The sequence below is a fragment of the Fringilla coelebs genome (assembly GCF_963513975.1).
Source record: "Fringilla coelebs genome assembly, chromosome: 6".
Taxonomy (NCBI): domain Eukaryota; kingdom Metazoa; phylum Chordata; class Aves; order Passeriformes; family Fringillidae; genus Fringilla; species Fringilla coelebs.
Window position 1 is genome coordinate 16,814,445 of NC_140034.1, and position 21,868 is coordinate 16,836,312.

A 21,868-nucleotide genomic window follows, 5' to 3' on the forward strand; every position below is an offset into this window, starting at 1 on the left:
ACCTGCTAACTCAGAACAGAAAGGAGGGATTTTTTTCTTCTTTTCCCCCTTTTTTCTTGAAGCCAATATTTATCAATTCTTTCTGTATTGTAACTGCATGGCTTAGGCTGCAGAACTGTAACCGACAAAACAGGAGGGTAACTCCCACTCAGAGCTTTTCCTTCCCTCTCAGTCAAAAGACATTCACTCAAGGGTCCTGCTAAGGTTGCTAGAGACATGCTACACATGCTATTGAAGTAAATGCCATGCTTGGGACTGCACACAAGAAAGCATTTTAAAAGCACACACTCGAGAAAAAGAGAAAAAAATTATTACATTTTGTATTTCTTAATGAAAACTGACTGTTAAGACTTGTATTTTGGGGCAAAAAGCTTACTAAATGAAATTTTTTTGAGAAAAATCAGTGCTTGAAAATGTCCATTGCACCTGTTAGTGTAACATGTCAGTAGCACAGAGAGAATAAAATCAGCTACTTCTTTTAAAATGATGCAAATTTCATTCTGTGACTTCTGTGCAGCAATGAACATAGGCCATCCTGCAGGGTCCTGGCTTTGGCAAAAAGTTCAAGCATTCATATGAAATATTTTACTTAATACTTATAGTTAGGAGAGTTTGGAGACTTCTAAAGGAGATATTTTCTAATTGTGAAACTTCCAAGATACTTTTCTAGAACATCCTTTGAGAAGGTTTTAGATAAAATGAATCTTAAAAAAGAAGACTGATCTACAAAATAAACATTGGGATATTTGGTGAAGCTGAATGTCTAGCAGAAGTCTGGCATTAAGATTTCTTTCTGCCATGTGTTCTACTGTTTTTTGTCTTTAAAGGCCCCGTATCCTCAGGGACTTCAGGAAATTAATGTTCAAAATATGCTGGTGTTTGTAGTATGAAATTATTTTTCTCATTCTGAAAAAGTTGTTTGTCTTGAACCGGGAAAATAAAACTCACCTGCCAGGAAGGAAAAGATATGAAGTGTTGCTCACTGCTGAAAGTCCAACTAAAGGCAGCTTCCATTTTATGACAGCTAAAGCACCAGTGCTCTAGGGTTGGTGTCAAATGTACCCTCCTCTCTCTGCTGGGAGGGCTGACAGCCAGCAGAACTGTAGTCCTGCCACTCACCTGGAGTTAAGGTAAAATTACAGCTTTAAATGACAAAAGCTGGGCACAGTTCACAACCATTTGTCATGTACTGCTTCAGGGTTAGTAATCCTATAGATAGAATTCAATGTCATTTCACTTGGTCTCGTCAGGAGCTGAACTTCTACAACAGGAATTCATGCAAAAGTTTATTTACATAATGCTATACTGAATGCAAGTGTTTATTCATTTCTAATCATACTTTAATTTATAATAATTAATTTTAATCATTATTTTTGTATTCAATTAATTTCTTTGTAACAACAGGATACTCTGAAATGTCTACAACTTTTCTCTATTATCCATAAAGTGGCAAAATATTTAAGTGGCAAATTACTAAGATGACAGGTGTTAATGGCACAGCCAACCCTTTACACAGAAGATCTGCAATGCTGCCCTTATTTTCATTAGCTCAGTTAAAATTTTCTCCTTGTCTCCTCACGCTTCCACAAACTATCCCCCACCATAAGAACACAGTGTTAGAGGGGGGCTACAGGAAGTGTGCGGTGGAGCTCTCACTACTGTAACACTGCAGTTTTGTTTTGAATCTTCCCTCTCTACTGTAGATGTTTTCCTCACCACAAGTATTTTTAAATCCAAGTTGCTATGAGAGTTACTTCCTGTTGCAGTTATGAGGTTAGTAAAAAAAGAACAGCAGTGCAATAATATCTTATTGTAATTTCATGCTTTCTTTGTAAAAGCCAGATCACCTCTTATTATATATCATTTAATATTAATTTTCCATTATAAAATTATAAAATTATAAAATTACAAAATTCCATTTTCTATTATAAAATTACAGAAAAGAAAGGTAAACCAAGTGAATGATATCCTCTTCTTGTTCCACAGAGATGTAAGGATAACAATGAAAGGCTGTGTGTGGTCAAGACACAAGAGATGAAAAGCTATCTTTTTCTGATCTTTTACACCTTGAGAGAGCCTCAAAAGTAAGGAAATTACATGGGAGCAACTCTTCATGTAGAAGTCATTAGGGGCAGTCACAGCTGTGCTTCCTGCAGCAGCTTTTCAATCAGAAGTGAGTGGGTGCTGTAGAAGGGCAGCCCATCCACTTCCATCTCCAGACTGGCAGTTTTGCCACTGCGGACCCCGAGCTGCACAAGTGTTTTCAGAAGCTTTTCTTCCTTGAAAAACAAAAAAACAGAGTACAATTAAAATTCTGAATCAGACAAAAGGCAGTCATCAAGATCTTTGTTTAAATTCTGGGAGAGACTGACCATATTCTTCATATTTATTTTGCCATCAACTTGCAAGTACTCTCTTGTCCCAAAGAATATGTTTAGCAGCTGGAGCTCAGGGAGTGTCAGATGGTTTATAATCTTAACTGTTACTTAAGCACTGAATATTATTTTTCTCCACACTGCCTCCAACAGAACATTAGTGTCAATTCAGAAACATCATTTTTTGCTTGTTTTCAAGTTCCTATATTGCACAAATCAGAATCAGAGGAACCTCCACCCAAAGTATCTCAAAAATCCATCTGTGGTTTCCCCAGCCAGGCAGCTGGCTGCAGTTGCATTTTTATAGAAAAAGACAGAAAGGAAGGAGGGTGCACCAGGAAAAAAGGTTACAGAGAGCACCTGGATGGGCTGCACACTCACTTTCCTTTCCTGCAGCTTCTCTGATCTCTCTGTGCCTTTGGCACTCTCTTACCTTTTCATTTTTGATTTTATGAGAATTCTGGTTGCTTAGGGAAGGAGTGGGGAGAAAACAACCTCGGAAATGGTGCTTCCTTGGCATGCTCTGAACTAGCATATGCTTTGTTTAGAACTACAGTTATTTTCTTGCTTAACTAATATAAGCAGATAACAAAGCATGCTCCAAGTTGAGCTGTAAAAGTACACAGAGGGAAAAAAGTCCTTTTTTGTGAGCTATGGGCCAGTTAGCATTGTGAGATGAAAAGACAGGATAAAATGAGCTCTGAAAAAAACACAGGGAACAGTGAAATTTGAAGATCTGGTTTCAAGTGAATGTATGTCTGGCATAAACTGCTCTGCTTTTCATTTACCATGAAATGTACACAGTAAAACTTCCTAATTTTTAGCATTTACTATAATGAGAATTTATTCCTTGAATTCTGTTAATAAGAGTCTAAGAAAACTAAAAACTTGGTGACTTTTTAGCTTTCCTTATGCCAACCCTGTGATAGCTTATATAAGACCTTCAAACACTCCTCTGTCTTTTCCTCTCTTTTTTTACTAGGAATGCCCTTTCTGGGCTTTGTCTACTGTGCCACTTCCATTTCCATGCAAATTGCTACTGCAACAATCCTACCAGTGTCCTTGACAAAGAGTTCTCTGGGTTTTAACACTTCATATTTGACATTACTACACAATAACCTAGCAGAAGTCCTTTATCTCCTGGACACAAATGAATGATGAAAAAAAGTAACGTTAAAATATCTAATTTTCTCTTATCAAATGTTAGCATTTTTTCTAGGAACACGTCTAAACCACAAAGAATACAGTAGCTGTGGATCTGAATTGAGACACAATATGGTTGTATTTTACCTAATGGTAAAATGGCCAAAATATAATCATTTCTGAATGAAGCAAAGCATGCCCTGTGTGATCAATTCTGTTTAATTTTGTAGCCTGCTCTCTGAATGCACTTTCTAAAGAGCTTTTATTTCCAGGTAAATCATCCTAATTCTTAGCTGCAACAAAATTAAATGAGGCTCTGGCTTTCTACTAAAGGAAAAATATGCATAGTTACATGGTGTCAGCAGTGCCACAGCTATTTAGGGAAATTATCTGCATACACTAGTAGCATAAAATTTGCTACTTTATAATTAATAAAATTATAAATGCACATCAGTTTATATCATATGGATGATCATATACATAAATGCAAATATATACAACTGATCTTTCTGCACAACAGAGGTTTCTCTTAGCACTGAGTGTATCTAAAAGGGCAAAGGAGATCTGTCACAAAAGAGACACCTAAATTGGATACACAAAATGTAATCTCTAATATGAATAGTTTGTGCTATGTATTTACATATTAGAGCTCTCTGATCTGCTTATATGAGGTAAAAAAGTTTGCTTGCTTAATACTACATAACTATGCCTGATAAACCATAGCCTGCCATAAAATGCTACAGCTTCCATTTGTAATAAGCAAATACAATGTATAGCACACTTCCTTAGCTGTACAGTGCTGCAATTTGACCACAGCTTTCTCTTTAGTAAATAATTATGTTGGGAGTGGGGTAAAAATAATCATATTAATAGAAAAATATCTCGTTAGTTTGTGCTTTACTCAAGGGGGAAAACTTCCTTATGAATGACAAAGCTAATAAAACACGCTAAAATATGTCACACCTTTATATATTTATAATATAACTCATATTCTTATAGTTCATAATTAAAAATACTATACATCTAATAGGTTGCCATTTATAAAGAGTTCAGTAAAAGAACAAATGCTTGATATATTAGCCTGTTTGTGAGATGCAATGAAATGCAGAGTTGACTGTAGGATGTTTAGCATTAGCTACATTTGGATATGTATGAATGAATTCATTTCATTACAGTCCCTTTGGTGTAAAAGCACTATGAACATCTGAAAAAAAAAGCCAATTCCATAATCAAATTATTAGGTAAGCAAAGATTGCTTAGGTCCAGTTGTTTCCTGCTCCTGCAGTTCTCAGCACAGAACAAATGCTTTGCAGCATCTCTTGCTATATTGTGTGGAATGGCTCATCCATGAAATCAGAGCAATCTTAGTTTGCTGTTCAGTGGAAGAGAGAGCTCTGCAGTTCTGGGGTTTGGCAGTGCAATCCTGCTCAAACACTGCTCAAACACCAGCCTGAAGGGAAATAATATTGGTCTTTCAGGGGAAGTCTTCACTTAGTAATTATGACCTACAGCATTCATGGAAGTGCCATTTTTTGCAGAAAAATAAAACACATTATAAGAAAGCTGTCTGGTACTAAGGGACTCCTTCAAATGTCCTCTTTCCAGTTACAATCACAAATATAAACACCGAGATGGATCTGTGTGGTGCTGCCCTTTATCTCAGTAGGGTAATTATTATAGCATTAAATGAAGCTGAATTTTGCAGAAAGTAGCCATATAAACATAAATGGTCTGATTTTTTTATACTAATGGAGTATGTGAATACTAATGTATTCAATCTTCTGCTCTGTTCATTCTAGTGTGATTTATAATTAAAGATATCATATTTTCTTGTCAGACATTTTGTCATTTTCTCTCCTCCACAAAACTGTTTCCATTAATTTTATCTCAACAGATTTTAGTATTGCACTTTCAGTAGCCCATTATTGGATCATTAATATTCCCAGCTGTATAGCTTAGTAAAACAAAAACAAGGTTTTCCTGTACACAATCTAACATTTAATTACAGTATCTCATTACCAGGAATTTGGATCACAGTCATTTTAGGATGCATTAATTTAAAGGTCAAAAACCAGTAGATGCAACTGGAAAACACATTGAAAACTGAAAAATAATTAATCTGTTTTATATAAAAGACTGTGCTGAAAAGGGCCATATAAGCTTTGTTAAGCTATATGGCTATGCCAAGTATTGGGATCAGTTTCAGTTTTATGACCTTTAGATGAAAAACTAAGATAGCAAGAATTAAAAAAAAAAAAAAAAAGTGGGATCTACTCTAAAATACTTGAAAGGTGCTTTGTTGGAATTTCATGCAGAATGTCCCATCATCTCAGGAGAAAAACTTCTTTGTTTTGGGCAGTAGCTATGGTAGATGGATTGCATTTTGCTTCGCATTCTTGGACATCACACACTTAATGGGTTTGTCCAAATCTCTGCTAATAAAGCTGAATCTTGAAATCTTGAAGCTCCTAATTTATTGCAAAGTTGTGGAACAAATTTTATTTAATCATTAGAATCATTGGGGTGTGTGTGTGTGCGTGTGTGTATAGACAGATTTTTTTTTAACCACTGTCAAGTTAAAAATAGAGGCACGTGCTTCACAGGATGAGCACAGATCAGAGTCATTTCTCACCCCTCTCAGTTATTTTACTTTTTCTCAGTCTGAAACCTTTGCATTCCCAGAATATCACACTGTACAGAACTGCATTAGTCAAAACATATTTAAAAATATTCATGTACAAGTTTTTCTCCAACTTTAATTTAGAAACATTCAAAACTAATTGTAGAAAGGTTCCAGCAAACTAGAAAAGGGGGAAGATCAGAAGTAAGGTACAAAGTATGGAGTGGCTACTGCTAAGAACTGTGACTTTTGATTTTGGAAGCAGACATCTAAAGGACACTACGACAAAGGGCTATAAAATCATGAATGATACTAAGGAAGCAAGCAGGGAATTTTAATCACTGTATCTCAATCCAAGGATTTCTTGCATTGCCCATAAAATTGTAGCACTGTTTTCCGCTTGAAGCCACAAGACATGAACACATTCATATTGGAGGACTTTAATTGCAATCTGTCTCCTTTGTGGAAAACAGTCTAAGCACAGTGTGGCTGCTCCTTGACAAGGAATCCCCAGAAGCACCCAAAGACCTTGTGAAGGTGAGGCATTGAACCGGCCAGGACTCAGCAGCTGCTGGCCACCTCCATGCCCCCGTCCCAGCGAGTGCCCCCCCTGCCCACAGGCGGTACCTTGGGGACGGAGGGCAGTGCTGGCAGCCAGGGCCTGTGGCTGGCTGGGCGGCCGAGGGCTCGGCGCAGGTAGCGCTCGTGGGTGTCACAGCAGCGCAGCACGTGCAGGGCACAGGCTATGGCGTAGCCACCCCAGTTAGAGACCCCTGCAAAGAGCGACACTGTGAAACCAAACCGCACAAATTGGCTGCTCACTGTCCAGGGTGTGCCAGAGACACCTGGGTTAGACTGGAGAAACCTGAGCCCAAGGACAATTCAGACCATCCAGTTCAGAAGCTGGTCTGTGCTGAACGTCTCCCTCTCACTGTGCATTTTATTTCATGCTGGTGTAAAACAGAATTTTAACTATAACATTCAACTTTTGTTGAACATCAAGAACATTAAGAACATACATTTGTCCTTGAGTGATTATTGGAAAAAGCTATCTCTTTGTAAAGGGGCAATATGACTAATTTATGCCTGATAGGGGCACACTCTAAACAGAAGGTTATAAATTATACTGAAAATTTGTATATGCACAGCCATTTTAATCCCCACGCAGATAATTTCTGCTGTCTTCCTTATTAATATTTGTTATTGAGTAACCTGGTGTAGTGAAAGGTTTCCTGCCCACGGGAGGGGGAGTAGGAACTGGATGATCTTCAAGGTCCCTTCCAACCCAAACCATTCTATGGTTCTATGATTTTATAAAATGCATGATTTTTCAAAAATATGCAGGATTTTCCTAACTATTTCCAATTAAGTGCACTTTGCTCATGGAACATTCTCAATTTTCAGTCAGTTCTTCTGAAGCAACATGTGCTAAATTCTTCAGAAAATGTCCATAATACAGAGATAGATCAGTTTGCTGAGGATGACTTGGAAAGGGCCAATAAAAATTCCTTGGAAAGACAAATGTTTCCTTGTCAGTTCTATTCTCAAACATCAGCTACTCTCCCACCCCACCAAAAATCCCTTACCAGCTACAACAGTAAAATCAGCTTCAACATCACAAGCTATAACATCTCCATTTTTTATGTGCTTCTTTACAGCATCTTTTACTTTGCCCATTCCTAATTCATTTCCTCCATCTCCAACACCTTTATAAAAGGGAAAAAGACAAAATTAGTATGAACACATCATATAACTGACAATCCCTTTAGAAAACATCCGGTTTCTTCCCACAGTTGCTGTGATAGTTCAAAGCTCCATATGAGATGGTTTATCCTTTTTCATCCACAGCACCTAAAAATGGAAGACTGTGAATGAAATAGCTGAAAGAATCATCTATTACATGCCTCTAAGTTTATCATGCAATGTACACTGCAAAAGCAATCACAGTTATCAAGTGGTTGTGAACTGCAGACAAAATCAAGACAGTGAACTTTGCTTATGGAAGGCCTTACATGAGTGTTCTATTTAATGTGTTATCACAAATACATCAGCACAAATAAAGAAAGAAGATAGAAAATTAAACCCAAATCAACCTGAGAAATCAGCCAGCAATTCTATGATAAAGCAAGCATAGAAAGCTTTGGCTTGTTACAAGCTTTAACTGAAAAAACCAGAATAGATGTAACAATTATTGCAGAAAGACAAGCAAGAATATACATAAGGATTTGGGCAGAAGCAGGCCTGACTGCACAGTCCATCTGTTTGATACAGATCACTAACGTGCTGCAGTACACAAAGAGCCCAGCCCCATATACTATTGCTATTTTCATTTTCCACAGTCACTTACCAAAAAAAAATAGCTAGTCTTTATTTATCTTCATTTTCTTATATACTGATGTGGGACCTTGATTTTTGTTGCACAAATAGAAATACTGTGTATTTGTCTTAGTGCTTTTAGTGAAATCAGTGGGATCTATGGAATTTCAGGAAAATTCTAGGCAACCCAGTATTTAGGACATAATGTTGTCAGATGTCATTTAGATACCTGGAAATGAGCGTAACATATAAACTAGCAGTTTACATAAAAGCTGGATAGTTCCTCAAGTCTCTTACCAATATATAAAAAACATATTAAAATTATTTATTATTTATAATTATTAATAATTTATTATTACTATTTAGTTGAAAATTAAAATTTCTCTTTCATCTGTTAGTCTGAATGGCATCTTTTTCAATTTGAAGATTTTACAGAAAAATCCCCTGACCATGTCTGTGAAACAGAACAGTGAAGAGTCCTCACTGCGAAGTATCAGATTTGAATTTGAAATGTGACTGTGCTCTAATGCATAGTATGTGTTACAGAAGAGAAATTACAATATTTATAATTTACACTTCAAGGCCTGAAAACTGGTAAATTTAACACTTTTAGTAACTGCATAAATACCTCATGTGTCTGTAGCAAATTTCTTCTCTAAGCGAAAAGGAAAGTTATTCTCGGCAGCAATTTTTATTTGATTCCTTAAGTCTATCCAGTCAAGTAGGACGTAACTGAGTGACACATAGCTTACATAAAGGGATTTGCCATGGAACAGCTACTCTTTTTTGACTGCTTTAATAATCTGCTCACATTCATTTCACCATTGGGAGTTAATGGGGCTTTCAAAAATCTCTTTATTGGTAGTATTTTCAAACAGGTATTGATATAATCCTGGCACTTCTATCCTAACACATAAATATGGAAGTTCTACCACTTTGTAAGAATCACACACAATGTTCTGCTTTTTCTTATACTCAAAATTAAAATTTTTGCTCTTAACAAAAAAGGCTGAGATGAATTCTTGTCCCATGAAAATAGCCAACAGTTTCTTTAACTGAAATATATCCATTGCTCAGGGCTTTTTCTATCTGCCCTCCTTTGCTTCTCCTGTCTTTGTGGGGGTCCTGTCACCAGGATGGCTGCACAATGAGTAGCTCTATTGCTGTGGATGGATCCCATTTGTGGGACACTGGGAGGAAAAGAACACCCCACTGAAAAGTCTCCTCTCCCATCTGTTTTCTTCTTCCTCCACACATTGCCAGAGAACTGTGCTTTACTGTAGATCTCCAGAGTGAAATTCACCTGCGCAAACGCAGCCATCCATACACGAGCCAGTCAGCTATGCTGCTTTTAAAGTCAGCAGAAAGAAACACTCCCTCCACACATTCAGTTCATCTCACCCCAAGGCAGACATCTCAAATATAGATGTCTGAAAATAGGCAAGATGAATCCTCTTCTAAAGGCCCAATTTCTTTCCAGGCAAAGGAAAAATAGTTCTGCTGGATCTTCCATGCAAGTTCCCACTGACTACATTGTTTTCTGAAACTACATTCATGAAATATAGAGGAGATGTCAGTCTTCTGTGCTAAAAATCTTTTGTATGAAAGGAAAATGTGTGACCCCATTTTTTCATGCAGTACTTTGGAAAGCTTTTAATTAGCTCCTATATAAATAGCATACAGCTATGTCAATTGTATGACAGCTGAAAAAAATAATATGTGGTTCCAGTAACATTTCTTAATCTTTTATTTCACACTTATGTGGAAAATGAGTCCCTTCTAAACTCAGCCTTTCATGTCTTCTTACTCTGCGAATTCCTCAAGGCTGCTCTTCACTCCCTGAGCTTTTAGGATGTCAGTATCCAATTGCAGGCATTGCTCATGCTTTGTCTGTGGTCAAACTACCAGATCAGATTTAAAAAAAAAACCACAGATCTTGTTTTAAATGCAACACTTGACAGCAATTAATCAGCATGTAACAAATGTTCTAACATTTCCCCTCTCCACCTACTGACACAGTGCTTCTTGCCACAGAGCACACTATATAAAGAATTTCTGTAGGCTGAAAACTTGATCTTTCTGGTACCCCAGCCAATAAGGTTATTCAAGTACTATACCCTAATTCTGTACAATATTTGCATTTATTCTGGAACTAGTTATATCCCTCCAAATTCCTACTGACCATAAAGAAAGTTGAAGACAGCCTCACCAGAAAAAATTTATCCTCATCAGTAGCAACAAGTTGCTATCAGTAATGGGAGACAAAACACAAAGGCCACAGTGGCTAAGTTAAACTACACTTGGCAGAAACACATTGAAAAACCCAACATCCAACCCAAGAAATTGCTACCCAATTAAAATAACAGACACAAAATTTAATGTGATAAGCAAAACAAGAAATGTTAACTGGATAACAGACAATGTAAGAAACAATTACTGTGCTTTCTTAGAGACACCCAGTTAGTTCTCCAGAGCAGAATATCCACTTACACAAATGCCATGTGAGAACAGAGCAGATCCCTTCATTGTCCTTTAAAGCCTCTGACTTGTTAAACTATTTTCTATGCAGAAATCTCTTTAAATAAAGTTCACAGCACTGAGACACAGTGAATCTGAATAACTGCTTTTCTTCTTTTTCACAAGCCTGTGGTATTTTTTATTAATGACATTTCATAGTATATTTGAATATTTACAGAATGTTTGAAACAAACTGCATTCTGCTGAATACATTCAAATTCTCAGCTGGCATAACACTCCAGAAAATGAATAAAATACTTTGAGCTGCTGTGGGAGATATTTGAAGAGATGAGAGTATTTTTACTAAAGGAATCAGGTTGTGATGTTATGTAAGTAGCTGGAGACATCAAATTCTTCTATCAACAACCTAAAATCAGGGACAGGAGCTGAAACTAACAGCAGCAGATGAAGCTCTGAGGCATGGTGCTAGACATCTTTACAAAACAGAGCTTTTCCTATATAATACTTATAATACTTATTCAGTCAATCTTTGTCCTCTGTTGAGACTGCCAAGACAGTGCCATCTAGAGTGCTTCCTTTTGAATGTTGGAAGGTACATCTTAGGAATAGGAAAAAAATCTAAATACAAGGTATTGCAAATTTTACAATAATAACACATATCAGTGAAGTCCTCTGATGATACACAGCTTTTAAATGACACCAAGAGAGTGAAATCCGACTATGCATTGTGTCTGCAGAAGCTCTCTAAATTCTGTGGAAACATTTGAAAAACAACAAAACTGAGAAGCCAAAGTTCCCATGCTTTTGGTAATACTTAGGAGTGAGTCCACAGCACTAAGAAGAAAAAAAGCTAAATCAGCAGATGTGTTCTGAAGTGACAAAAATCAGTCTGGCATGGATCTTATTTCTAATTTGATTTCAATATTTACAGAGATTATAGATCTCCAAAATTCTCATATGGGCCACACATGGTAGCAGGAAGCATTTGATTGTACAAGGATATTGTACAATGGTCTAATGGCGTATTTTTTCCAAACCAGATATAAATAAGTTTTCAAGAAAAAAAAGTTTGTTACCCAAAGAGAGGAGCAGAATGTTGACAAAAGCATTCTCATTCAAAGTATTAGCAAAGGCCAATGTTATTTTGGTGGGAAGGACAAGGCATTCCTTTCAAGATTCTTACTGTACTCACAGATTTTGTTGGAGAAGGCACTATTTTAATAGATGCAAATATGTAATCCCTGCTTAAAGGAATGTGCTGCTAAAGACAATATAAACAAAGATTCCATCCAGACTGCTGTTTTAACTTAAGTGTAACAATCATAAAACCAATACTTTAAAAATGAATGTTACCATCCAACAACAATTTATGTTCTATGTTGCCTTCAACACAAAAAATACAGAATAAAGTCGCTATCAAAAACTGCACTTAGAATGTATGTACATAGACTTGTGTATAGGTAATACATCTGGGCTTGCTTTTTTGTCCTTAAACAATTCTGAAATAAAATCTCTTTTTTTTTTTTTTTTGGCTGTGACAATCCTTCAGTAGAAACCTGTAATTTTTCTTCATCAACAATGTCTTCAAATCCAATCCCAGCAAACAGCTGTAGCCTGAAAGCAGCACTCAGCACTTGCCTCCTGCTCCCCTTCACTATCAGTAAGAGTTCCTGCTCTATGCTTCTCTTGCTTCTGGGAACATCACACTTACCTGTTGTTGTGATTCCTGGAATAGTTTGTGCAGCTAAAAATAGTTCATCTATGGGATCCACGAGATGTTTAATGTTCACTTTCCTGGCATTGTAATAATTGCCATCAGCTGCCATCCCAGCACGCTCTATTGCTACCAGGTGATCAAATCTGGTTAGAGGTGAGTGAAAAAACAGAGGGAAGAAGTCAAAGCCGTGATTTTCACATGAAAAATACTTCTGTTGACTGCTAGTGCTTGGTTCTACTTTTTGACCATTTGGGATTCAAGGTAAAACTTGGACACTGTTTTGTTATTTCTGAATGTAGTTGTCAATGTTTTTTTTCCCCAAAGGTTAGTTTAGGGTTTTTTTAATAGCTCTAGCGCAGCTCCCCCAAACCACATTTGCTACCAAGAAATTGAGAAGTTCCTGCAATCCTCCTAGCCAGCAATTCTTTGGGTCAGCCATCTGGCCTGGCTCTGTTTCACATTAAAGCAGACAGTACCTTGTAAAATATTAGTCTCTGTAAGTGCATTCAAAGAAAGCAAAAAAGTGGAAAATTAATGATCATCTAAATCCTTGTTAGTGCAAATATATTCTCTGCTTAAAGTACATTGCTTGGCAAATATTCATCTGTTTCTAGTTAGACAATGTTTGGGTCTTTAGATTTGGAGGATTTATTTTTAAGTCCATGGCTGCTATGGTGGTTATGAAAGTAGACAGATGTACTGCAGCTGTCCTACATTTTAAGAAGAACTATAGTACTCAGTTCTGCCACTGCATGTTAGAATTAAGTTATTTTGCTTCTGTTTCTCTGATTTTACTGTTAAGAGGTTACTAATAATGCTGAATTACTTAATGTTCTTGTGGGTGGGTATCTACAATGATTCCAGAGACCTTTAGCAGGTTAGTGGTATACTTTAAAAAAATTCTTACTTTAGCCTTTTGGGACTAAGGGACCAATTTAAATATAATATGCCTGTACTTAAATTAAGCATAGCTATAAAAGACATTTTTAAAACAACACATAAAAAATGAAGACAGTATCATGCAAACTGTTACAGTACCCACTAACCTGTGGAAAGAAATGGGAATTCAATAACTTAATGAAGCAAATACCGAGGTGAAAGACCTTTTTAGTAAAGAATGCAAACTGAGAGCAACTATATTAAAATACTTTACAAGGGAAGATCAATAAAAATGAGCAATGTATGCCTATATAAGCTGCATGCTAAGTAATGAAATGAGCATACAGCTACTTAGCAAATTCTCCAGTGCATTTACCCTAATCACACCATTCCGAACACGACATTTTATTAAGTCAGATCAGGTTCCCTAGCTGTCAGACTAGAGCTAAAGCTCTAGAAAATGCACACTTTCCACAGCACTTTTCTTAGCTCTTTCACTGACTTTGATATAATTTTCAATCTTCTCACTGATTTAAAAATTGGTAAAATAATATATAGTGTGTGTATATATATTTATACAATAACAGCTGAAAATATGTTAGAAATTTTTTGGAGGAAAAGAACTATTGATATATGAAGAATTTTTTTTTTTTTTTACTCCAGAAGTAAAAGGAATTGCATAGTAATTGCAGAGTAATGTGGAATTCTGTACCCTGTGTATGCTCCAATAACAGTGTTTGGCTTCAAAGTTCGTTCTATGCATTTAAAGCCTTAAGGATTTACTTGCAGCCATTGTGCTTTCTAAGACCATAGTCCTTATTTTTTTTATAATTTTGCACAGTAGAGGTGTGGCCCATTCTCAAAAACTGAATCCACACACCTAGGTCTTCCAGGATTCCCATTCTCACACAAAAATGTTAAAGCTGAATTGGCACTTTCCCTTTGATAACTCAATAGAGGGATGGGCTTCTTCAGGATTCCTACAGGAAAGCAAAATGAAATTCAGATATTACATTTTTTAAAATGTATCCTTGAGTAACTTTAAAAAAAAAAGAAAGCAAAATTGCTAGAACAGTAAGAATTCAAGGTCTTTACACAGTTCTTCATGCGTTCTCTATATCCTTTAATTTAAATTTGTTTAGATGTAAATACTGGTGAATGGGACCTTGAAGTAGAAAACAGGTCTACAAGAATAAGAACAGACATCCACAATTTATCACATCCAGAATCAGTACTCAGCTATGTACACATTAACTTGATGCCAGCTAGGTTAACAAAATGTCATCATAGCAATGATGAGCAGAGCTTAGAGGATGAGCTCTGATTCATTCTCGGGGGAAAAAAATGTCCTGGACTAAGTGACAGATTAAAATTGAAGCAAACCATGGCTCAAATTAGCAACATAAAAAACTGAAAAACCCATGTCTCTTACCTAGTTGAACAGCTTCCTCAACAATCTTTCTATTCAGATCCATGGCTCGCTGATCTGTAACTATGGCAACCTGTTTCCCCAAGGCCTGCAGCATGGCAGCGATGGCCAGGGCTCCCGGGGGGCCGTCGTTCTCCTCGGGCGGCTGGTGGCTGAAGTGCGTGGGGAATCCCGTGGTGATGAGCACGGAGCGCGCGTGGGACATGGCCAGGCAGGCCCGCAGCAGCTCTCCCTGCCGCTGCAGGTGCCTGATCCCCCGCTCTCCTAGACAGGTGGGGTTAAAGAGAGCAGTACACTTCAATCTATCACTCTCCTTTCGAAGTTTCCTCTAGGTGAAAGTACATACTTTAGTGACATAAAATGGGTTTAAAAAAAAAAAAAAGAGAGAAAAACCTCTGGTCAAGGCAGGAATTGGGGTAATTTCCTCAGGAAACCTAAGAGGATCTAGGATATGAGTAATGAAGATAATGGGCCATGCTTCCAGGTTAAGAATGTCAGGTTTTGAAAATTATTATACCTAGCATTTCTATGTATAAGTGTAAATAGCTATTTCTGAGAGCTTATTGCATATTGTTTCCTTTCCTTAGGCCCTCTGTTTTCCTTTGACAGTCCTGCTAGACCATGTTTAGCTAGTGAAGATAGATTGCAACTCAAGTATCCCAGACCTTACAGAAGTTCTGATGCAGATTTCAGATGTATAAACTGATCCTTTGTCTCTATGTAACTCCACCCCCTTCGGGAAGAGCTAATTCCCAAATAAATTTCACTTAATGAAATTATTAACCAAAAGTGAGGTTTCAGAGACATTTCAAGTTTCCTGGGGACTTCATAAACTCAGATAATACAGTGGTATCCAGGTGACTACTAGAAGTTCTTGTAACACTTCATGTAGCAGAGTACCATGTTATCAGACCTTGAGAAATAGGTGAACATTAACAGGAGTCTCTTCTCATGGGTCAGTCCCTAAATAGGCAACACTATTATCTGAGTATGGCTTTCATTGTTCAAACACTTCCTATAACATATTCTTTCCCTGTCACTTGGAAAAAAGTTCACAGCTCAGCTCTTTCAATTTGCTAGTACTAGTACTCAAGAAAACCATGAGTACCAGCATGATGGGCTTACAGAGGTAAGCCGTCACTGGTGTTTTCCAGTCTCCTCATAGATTCGTCCTTCTTGCTCCCCTGACCCCCACATTTTCCTCTTTTTGTCCTCAATTTCCCCTTTGGCATTCTTCCCTCTGTTCCTCCTAAATAACACACAGGCAATACACAGATAATGGACATTAAAAAAAGTTCAGAAAATGTACAGTTAACATAAGCAGAATACAAGTCTCTGAGAAGTGGGGTATATTAACTAAGACAAAGTACTGTACTCTCCTCTAGCAATAAAATGAGCTAACTTTTAAGTTAGGTCCTGAATTTCTGCAGAGCATGGCATCATGCCAAGGCAGCTCCAGAGAGTGGGAAAGGAGAAGCCTTGTGAGTAAAAATAAACAGACCCAAATGTATGCACACAGCCCAAACCCAGAGCTTGGGAGTGCTGGGCGTAAGCTGTTTTCCACTACTGCCTACAGAGGATTTCAGAAAATTTATGGCACACTGAGCTCAGACTTTACAGCAGCCAGAGGGGACTAACTCAGTGTGTATTTTAGGAATGGTTGCACTACTCAGTGTGCCTTTACTTCCCTCTCTTCCTTGCACTTACAGGCAGCCCCACCGCTCAACCTTCCGTGGTGACCTGGTCACTTTGGTCCATCATTCAACACCTCAGTGATGGATATGTCAGCAGAAATTAATGTAATTCCACCCATCAGAGAGTGGTGTTTGAAAAACACATGCAGCTACTAGAATGCTCTGGTAGGACCACAGTAGTCATGAATATATGTAAAGAAATGTGCTATTTACTCCATAGTGAATACCCATGTAGCTGTTACCAGCAAGCTGAGGCACCCTGTACTTCACATACCAACTTCATTTCTACTCAGTAACAGTTCTTATTCCCTGTGGACTCTCCAGTCTGCTTCTGTGTACTTAAGGAGCATATAGTCATCAAGATCAGATAGTCCATTGTCCACAATGAATGAATTTGGCCAGATTCTGATATTAACCACAGTAAGAGAAAATATAAGACCTAGTTATATAAACTCACTGTATTCCATAAAGAATTCTTAAAATCCCCTTTAGATTCTTACTGTGTTCTTGAATTTAAAATATCTAAAAAGGCTAGATAGGTGGTATCTACCCCATAACAAATCCATTAAAGGGAGACAGTTTTTGTTTATACCTGGATCTGTTCCAATTAGGGTCTCTAGAATATTTATCTTTCGGGCTGCTTCTGCTGACACAATGCTGAAATGCAGAGGGTCTCGAGAGATGCAGTGGACCAGTCCTCCTCCTGAGGATCTGACATTACCTTTCTCTAGGTCGGTAATGAACGTGCAGTCAGGAGAATGAGTAAAAGCTAATGGAGCTCCTAAAATGAATGAAAAGACTTCAGTTAAATGTTATTATTGCAATGTAACAAATCACAGGCATGATAAAATTTCAAAAAGCTACTTGATATAATAACAGAGTCCCTGCCTGATGACACAAAAACAGGTGATACTTTAAGTTACATTAGAGTAATTAATACACTTTGAGAAAGAAACATATACATGTACATCAGAAAATTTTTTCACTTTTAAAAAGCTCATGTGGGTTGAGATCAGTTTTTTCCACAATATCCTCTTTGGTCTAAACTTGAGGCAACCTAAGAATGGAACTCTGGTACCCTTTCAGAAGGTCTGTTGTGGTGGCATTTGTCTTCCCAAGTCACCATGACCTGTGATAGGGCCCTGGTCTCCTGGAGAAGGCTGAACACCTGCCTTCCCATGGGAAGCAGTGAATTAATTCCCTATTTTGCTCTGTTTGCATGCATGGCTTTTGCCTTCCCACAAAACTGCCTTTATCTCAATGCATGAGTTTTCCAGTTTTTACTCTTCCAATTCTCTCCCTGTTCCTGCTGGCTGGGGTTACACCGTGGCAATTTCAACTGGCAAGGAGTAATGACAAAAGTGGACGAGTAAGCGTTAGCAAAGGAAATATGAGTAGCCTCTAAAACCCTGGAGAAAAATAAGCTTCTTTAGACCTGACAGCATAGTAGCTTTCTAAACTGAAAATACTTCCTGTCTTTATACTGACTCTAAAAATCTGAATCTAGGTAATGCTTGATTTGGCAAAATTGGTACGTTGTTAGGTAAATCATAACTGGTATGCTTAAACAAGCAAAGCTTTCTGTGTTGGGAGGGTGAAAGTGGAGAAGATGTTTCTTTACTAAGTACATATGTGCTTGGTTTGAGCTACATCTGTTGGGACTCTATGGCTAGCAGTTTAAAGCACCTGGGGAACATGGTTGTTGAGGTTTACTATACCTCATCAAACACTGTGAGCAGAGTTTTTTGTGACCAGCTAGCAGATTCATCTGAAGTATGGATACTGGTGGTGTGGCAGATTTTAAATGTCCTACCTGAGAAAGTAGCACAGCAAAAAAAAAACTATCCAAAAATTTCCTGGAACACACTAATGACGACTGGTTTTAATACAGAAAATGGAGAAATAAACAAAAGTGAAAGTCTGTTCCAGGCAGGACAGGATAGATGGCCACTTGTGCAAAAGACTGGAGAAACATTGGCAATTTTTTTCTCTCTTTTCCCTACAACAAGGATGCACAAGGAAGATGAATAGGTTTGCTGAAGAACCCAGGGAAGAGTAGGATTTTCAGCATGGATTTGGGACTGGAGAAAAGAGATTGTATGTAAGAAAGAGCAAGAAGACTCTTGTTAGAGCAGGTGTTGAGGGAAGTTCAGATAAACATCTATAAGAAACCACAAGGATCCTGCAAGGAGAGAAGAACCTCCCAGGGTTCTCCCAAATATATTGCCTATGATTTTTAAGCTACTTTTTCAGTAAGAATGAAAATAGTCTTTAATTTCACACTAGTGACTTAGAGAAGTATATAATACTATTACTGTGGTTTTGTTGCATTTTCTTGCCCTTTGTGATCATACATGCAGAAATGACTGCACACAGTACAGAAAAACTGTACAGAAGAAAAAGTTTCACTTATGTAAAATGTGTCACATTTACTTAATTTTGGAGAAAACTAAAAGTTCAACATTCTCCATGAGAAACTTCAGAACCCTTTTCCATGTCAATCAATTTGCTAGCTCTTGACAACATTTTGGAAAGATTTCTGACTTCTCTCTTTTTATTCCTTCCTTTTTTTTTTCTTTTTCCTTTACTATTGCTTTACTTCAATGTAGCACAAAATAATATTTTAAAAGAAAGAAGCTTAAAAATTAATGCCTTTAAACTTCTTGTTTTTTTATAATGCTAAAAAAGATGTTTTGATGTTGCCAGAGCTGTAGATTTAAACACTTAAAATACACAAAACTGGTGAAATTTCAGTAAGAATTTTCTTTAAAGTAGACCTGTCTTTCACATCAAAAACTCTCCTGCCAAAGGCTTTTTGTTGTTTGGAGTGTTTTTTATCTTCCCCTAAAATCAAGCCTGCTAATCAGCCAATTGAGTATCCTTTTAAAAAAAGTAAAATAAAACAGAGAGAGAGAGAAAAGAGATAGAGGGATAATTTAAAGAGAGTCTCTAAGCAGCACATACGACTGTTGATAATTGCTTCCACTCCTGTTACTCCTGAGGCCCAAAACACTGGAATGTCACCAGGGTGAAGGTGAACTGGATCTCCATAGTCTGGTTTAGAAAGATCTTGTATTCCCAGCAGACCTGGAAATGATCAAAAATGAAATCATGAGTGATTCTAATTAAGCAGTAATACTGCAAAGCTGGGGGGTGGATCCCAGACATCATTCAGTGACACTGACTTAAGAGTTCAAGAGTATCAAGTCCCCCTGAAGTGGACCATTTAGTTTGCCTTTGAGTGCACATCCTCAGAGCCTGAGCTGACTTGATTTCCCTTTTTTGTACTCAATAACACCAGTAAAAATGTAGTCACCTTATTTCTGCAACAAAATGCAGTTTAGACATCTATGCTGAGTTCCCAAGATAATATAAATCTTCTGGATCAACAGAAGAACTCTATTCATAGCACTGGCAAACAAGAATAAATGATTGCAATGCAAAATGAGTTCTTTCTAGAACACATTTTCTACTGCGTTAACTTCCTACATTCTTTAGCTAGAGAAATGATCAATCTCTCTTTTCCTCTGTCTTAGATAAATACATCTCACTCTTGCCTGCCTTTCATTAAATTGTCTTTTGCTTTATTCTAACACCTACTTGTAATAATCTGGGTCATTCTAAGCACTTGCTATCTTCCCTTGGTTTTAAATTCTTCAGATGCTTTAATATACCACTCTCTTTTCTGAAATTAGTTTATATAATCTGTATATATGTTAATTTACTCTTTTGTAATGATTTATTACTAGTTTGTCAGGCTTAAGTACTGAGATATGTTACTCAAGTACATTACTGGAGTGTTGTGTCAACCAATGACATCTCCTTCTGTGGATGTAGCCCATGATTACCAAACTTCTGACAGCAGGGGGGAAATTATTGCAATCTATCTTCATATTACAGGTGTTTGTTTGGTTTTGCTCTTTTTCAAACAGCCTCCTCTCTTATTTTTTTTCATTTTTGTTCAAACTAGATTTAAAAAAAATCTTGTCATATTTCTATTCATTTTGTCTTAAGTGTTGTGCTCATTGTATGTTATTTCAGTATTTTTTAAAATAATGCAGTATTTACTTTCACATTCAACCACTAAGACACAAAATGCCTCCACATATACTTCTCCCCATGCTGTCAGTCATTGCTATCCTGTCACTGGAATCTCTGACAGCAAGAAAGTATTCACATATACATGAAACTGCACACATTTCAGAAAAATGTGATTACACTTCTTACCAAAACCACCCCGCCAGATAACTTATCTACATCTGACAACTATCTTTTATCTAAGAAATCTGTGTGTTCAGCTCACTCAAAATCTTCTTTTTTCTTTTTTTTTTCTTTCTTCCTTTTTGCTTTTATATTTTCCTGGTTTGTGACCATTAGAAAGAATTAAAAGAGATTAAGTGGTGCAGGTATTTCAGTCCTACCACTTCCCATGCTTTCCCCCTTCACTTGTATACACAGTCAGGTGCATGCAGAATGAGAAATGAAAAGCACTGACCAGGGTCACCTATGTGAATTGGTGCTCCATGGGCTTCTTTTAATTCAGACGTTGCTAGCACAGCTTCTCCCAGCTTGCTTTCAGGAATAGGTCTCATTGTGACTACTAAGTTGCAGTGAAACATAGAAATGCTGTAGCAAGGCACAGATGTCTGGCAGTTCAAAAGAATCCAGTGTTAGCAGGAATATTGAACAATATTTCTAAAATGTCAGAATAAACAAAACTAAATCTTTGTGCTGCACTTGAGTTTAGAAAGGTTGCATCCTAATGCTCATTTTAAATCCTTATTAAAAAAATTCTTGGGATACTGTATTTTTTTCCTTTAAGATTCCATCATTTAGCTGCATCGTATAGATCACTAAAATTTTCAACTTAATGCATTCCTTGTTTTGGTGCTCACAACAAGATGAGCTCAGTATGTTGAACATTGTCTGAAAACAATGGTGTGTCCCCCCTACAGAAGGTGAAAAAGCTAATAGAAAATTATGGCACACCTACAAATCGACTCAGACTGACTCTACCCTCTGTAGTTGAATACAGTGCCCTGTAACATGCCAGGGTCAGCAACTGCTGATGGTAGGACCCTCTTGTACAGAAGCTGCATGACAGTTCCATACATACAAATAGTTCATGCCTCTACAAAGGCTCTATGGAATTCATCATTCTCACCAACTGAGAGGCTGAGGCACCTTTCCTACTTAGAAAGAAAGCAGGTCAGCTTT

General features: G+C 37.3%; 1 protein-coding gene across 2 annotated transcripts in view; it reads right to left on the reverse strand.

The window, feature by feature from the left end:
- Positions 1 to 1,419: 1,419 nt before the first annotated feature.
- The window catches only part of DGLUCY (D-glutamate cyclase), a 48,155-nt gene continuing 27,706 nt past the window's right edge, over positions 1,420 to 21,868 (reverse strand). For both annotated transcript variants that reach the window (XM_084207853.1, XM_084207854.1), the window contains 9 exons: positions 21,147 to 21,297; positions 19,616 to 19,738; positions 17,244 to 17,432; positions 14,961 to 15,221; positions 14,409 to 14,508; positions 12,644 to 12,792; positions 7,725 to 7,844; positions 6,766 to 6,911; positions 1,420 to 2,279 (listed from right to left, as the gene is read on the reverse strand). In XM_084207853.1, the coding sequence (XP_084063979.1) occupies positions 2,136 to 2,279; positions 6,766 to 6,911; positions 7,725 to 7,844; positions 12,644 to 12,792; positions 14,409 to 14,508; positions 14,961 to 15,221; positions 17,244 to 17,432; positions 19,616 to 19,738; positions 21,147 to 21,297 (1,383 nt within the window). In that variant the 3' untranslated portion in view covers positions 1,420 to 2,135. The remainder of the gene's footprint in view (positions 2,280 to 6,765; positions 6,912 to 7,724; positions 7,845 to 12,643; positions 12,793 to 14,408; positions 14,509 to 14,960; positions 15,222 to 17,243; positions 17,433 to 19,615; positions 19,739 to 21,146; positions 21,298 to 21,868) is intronic.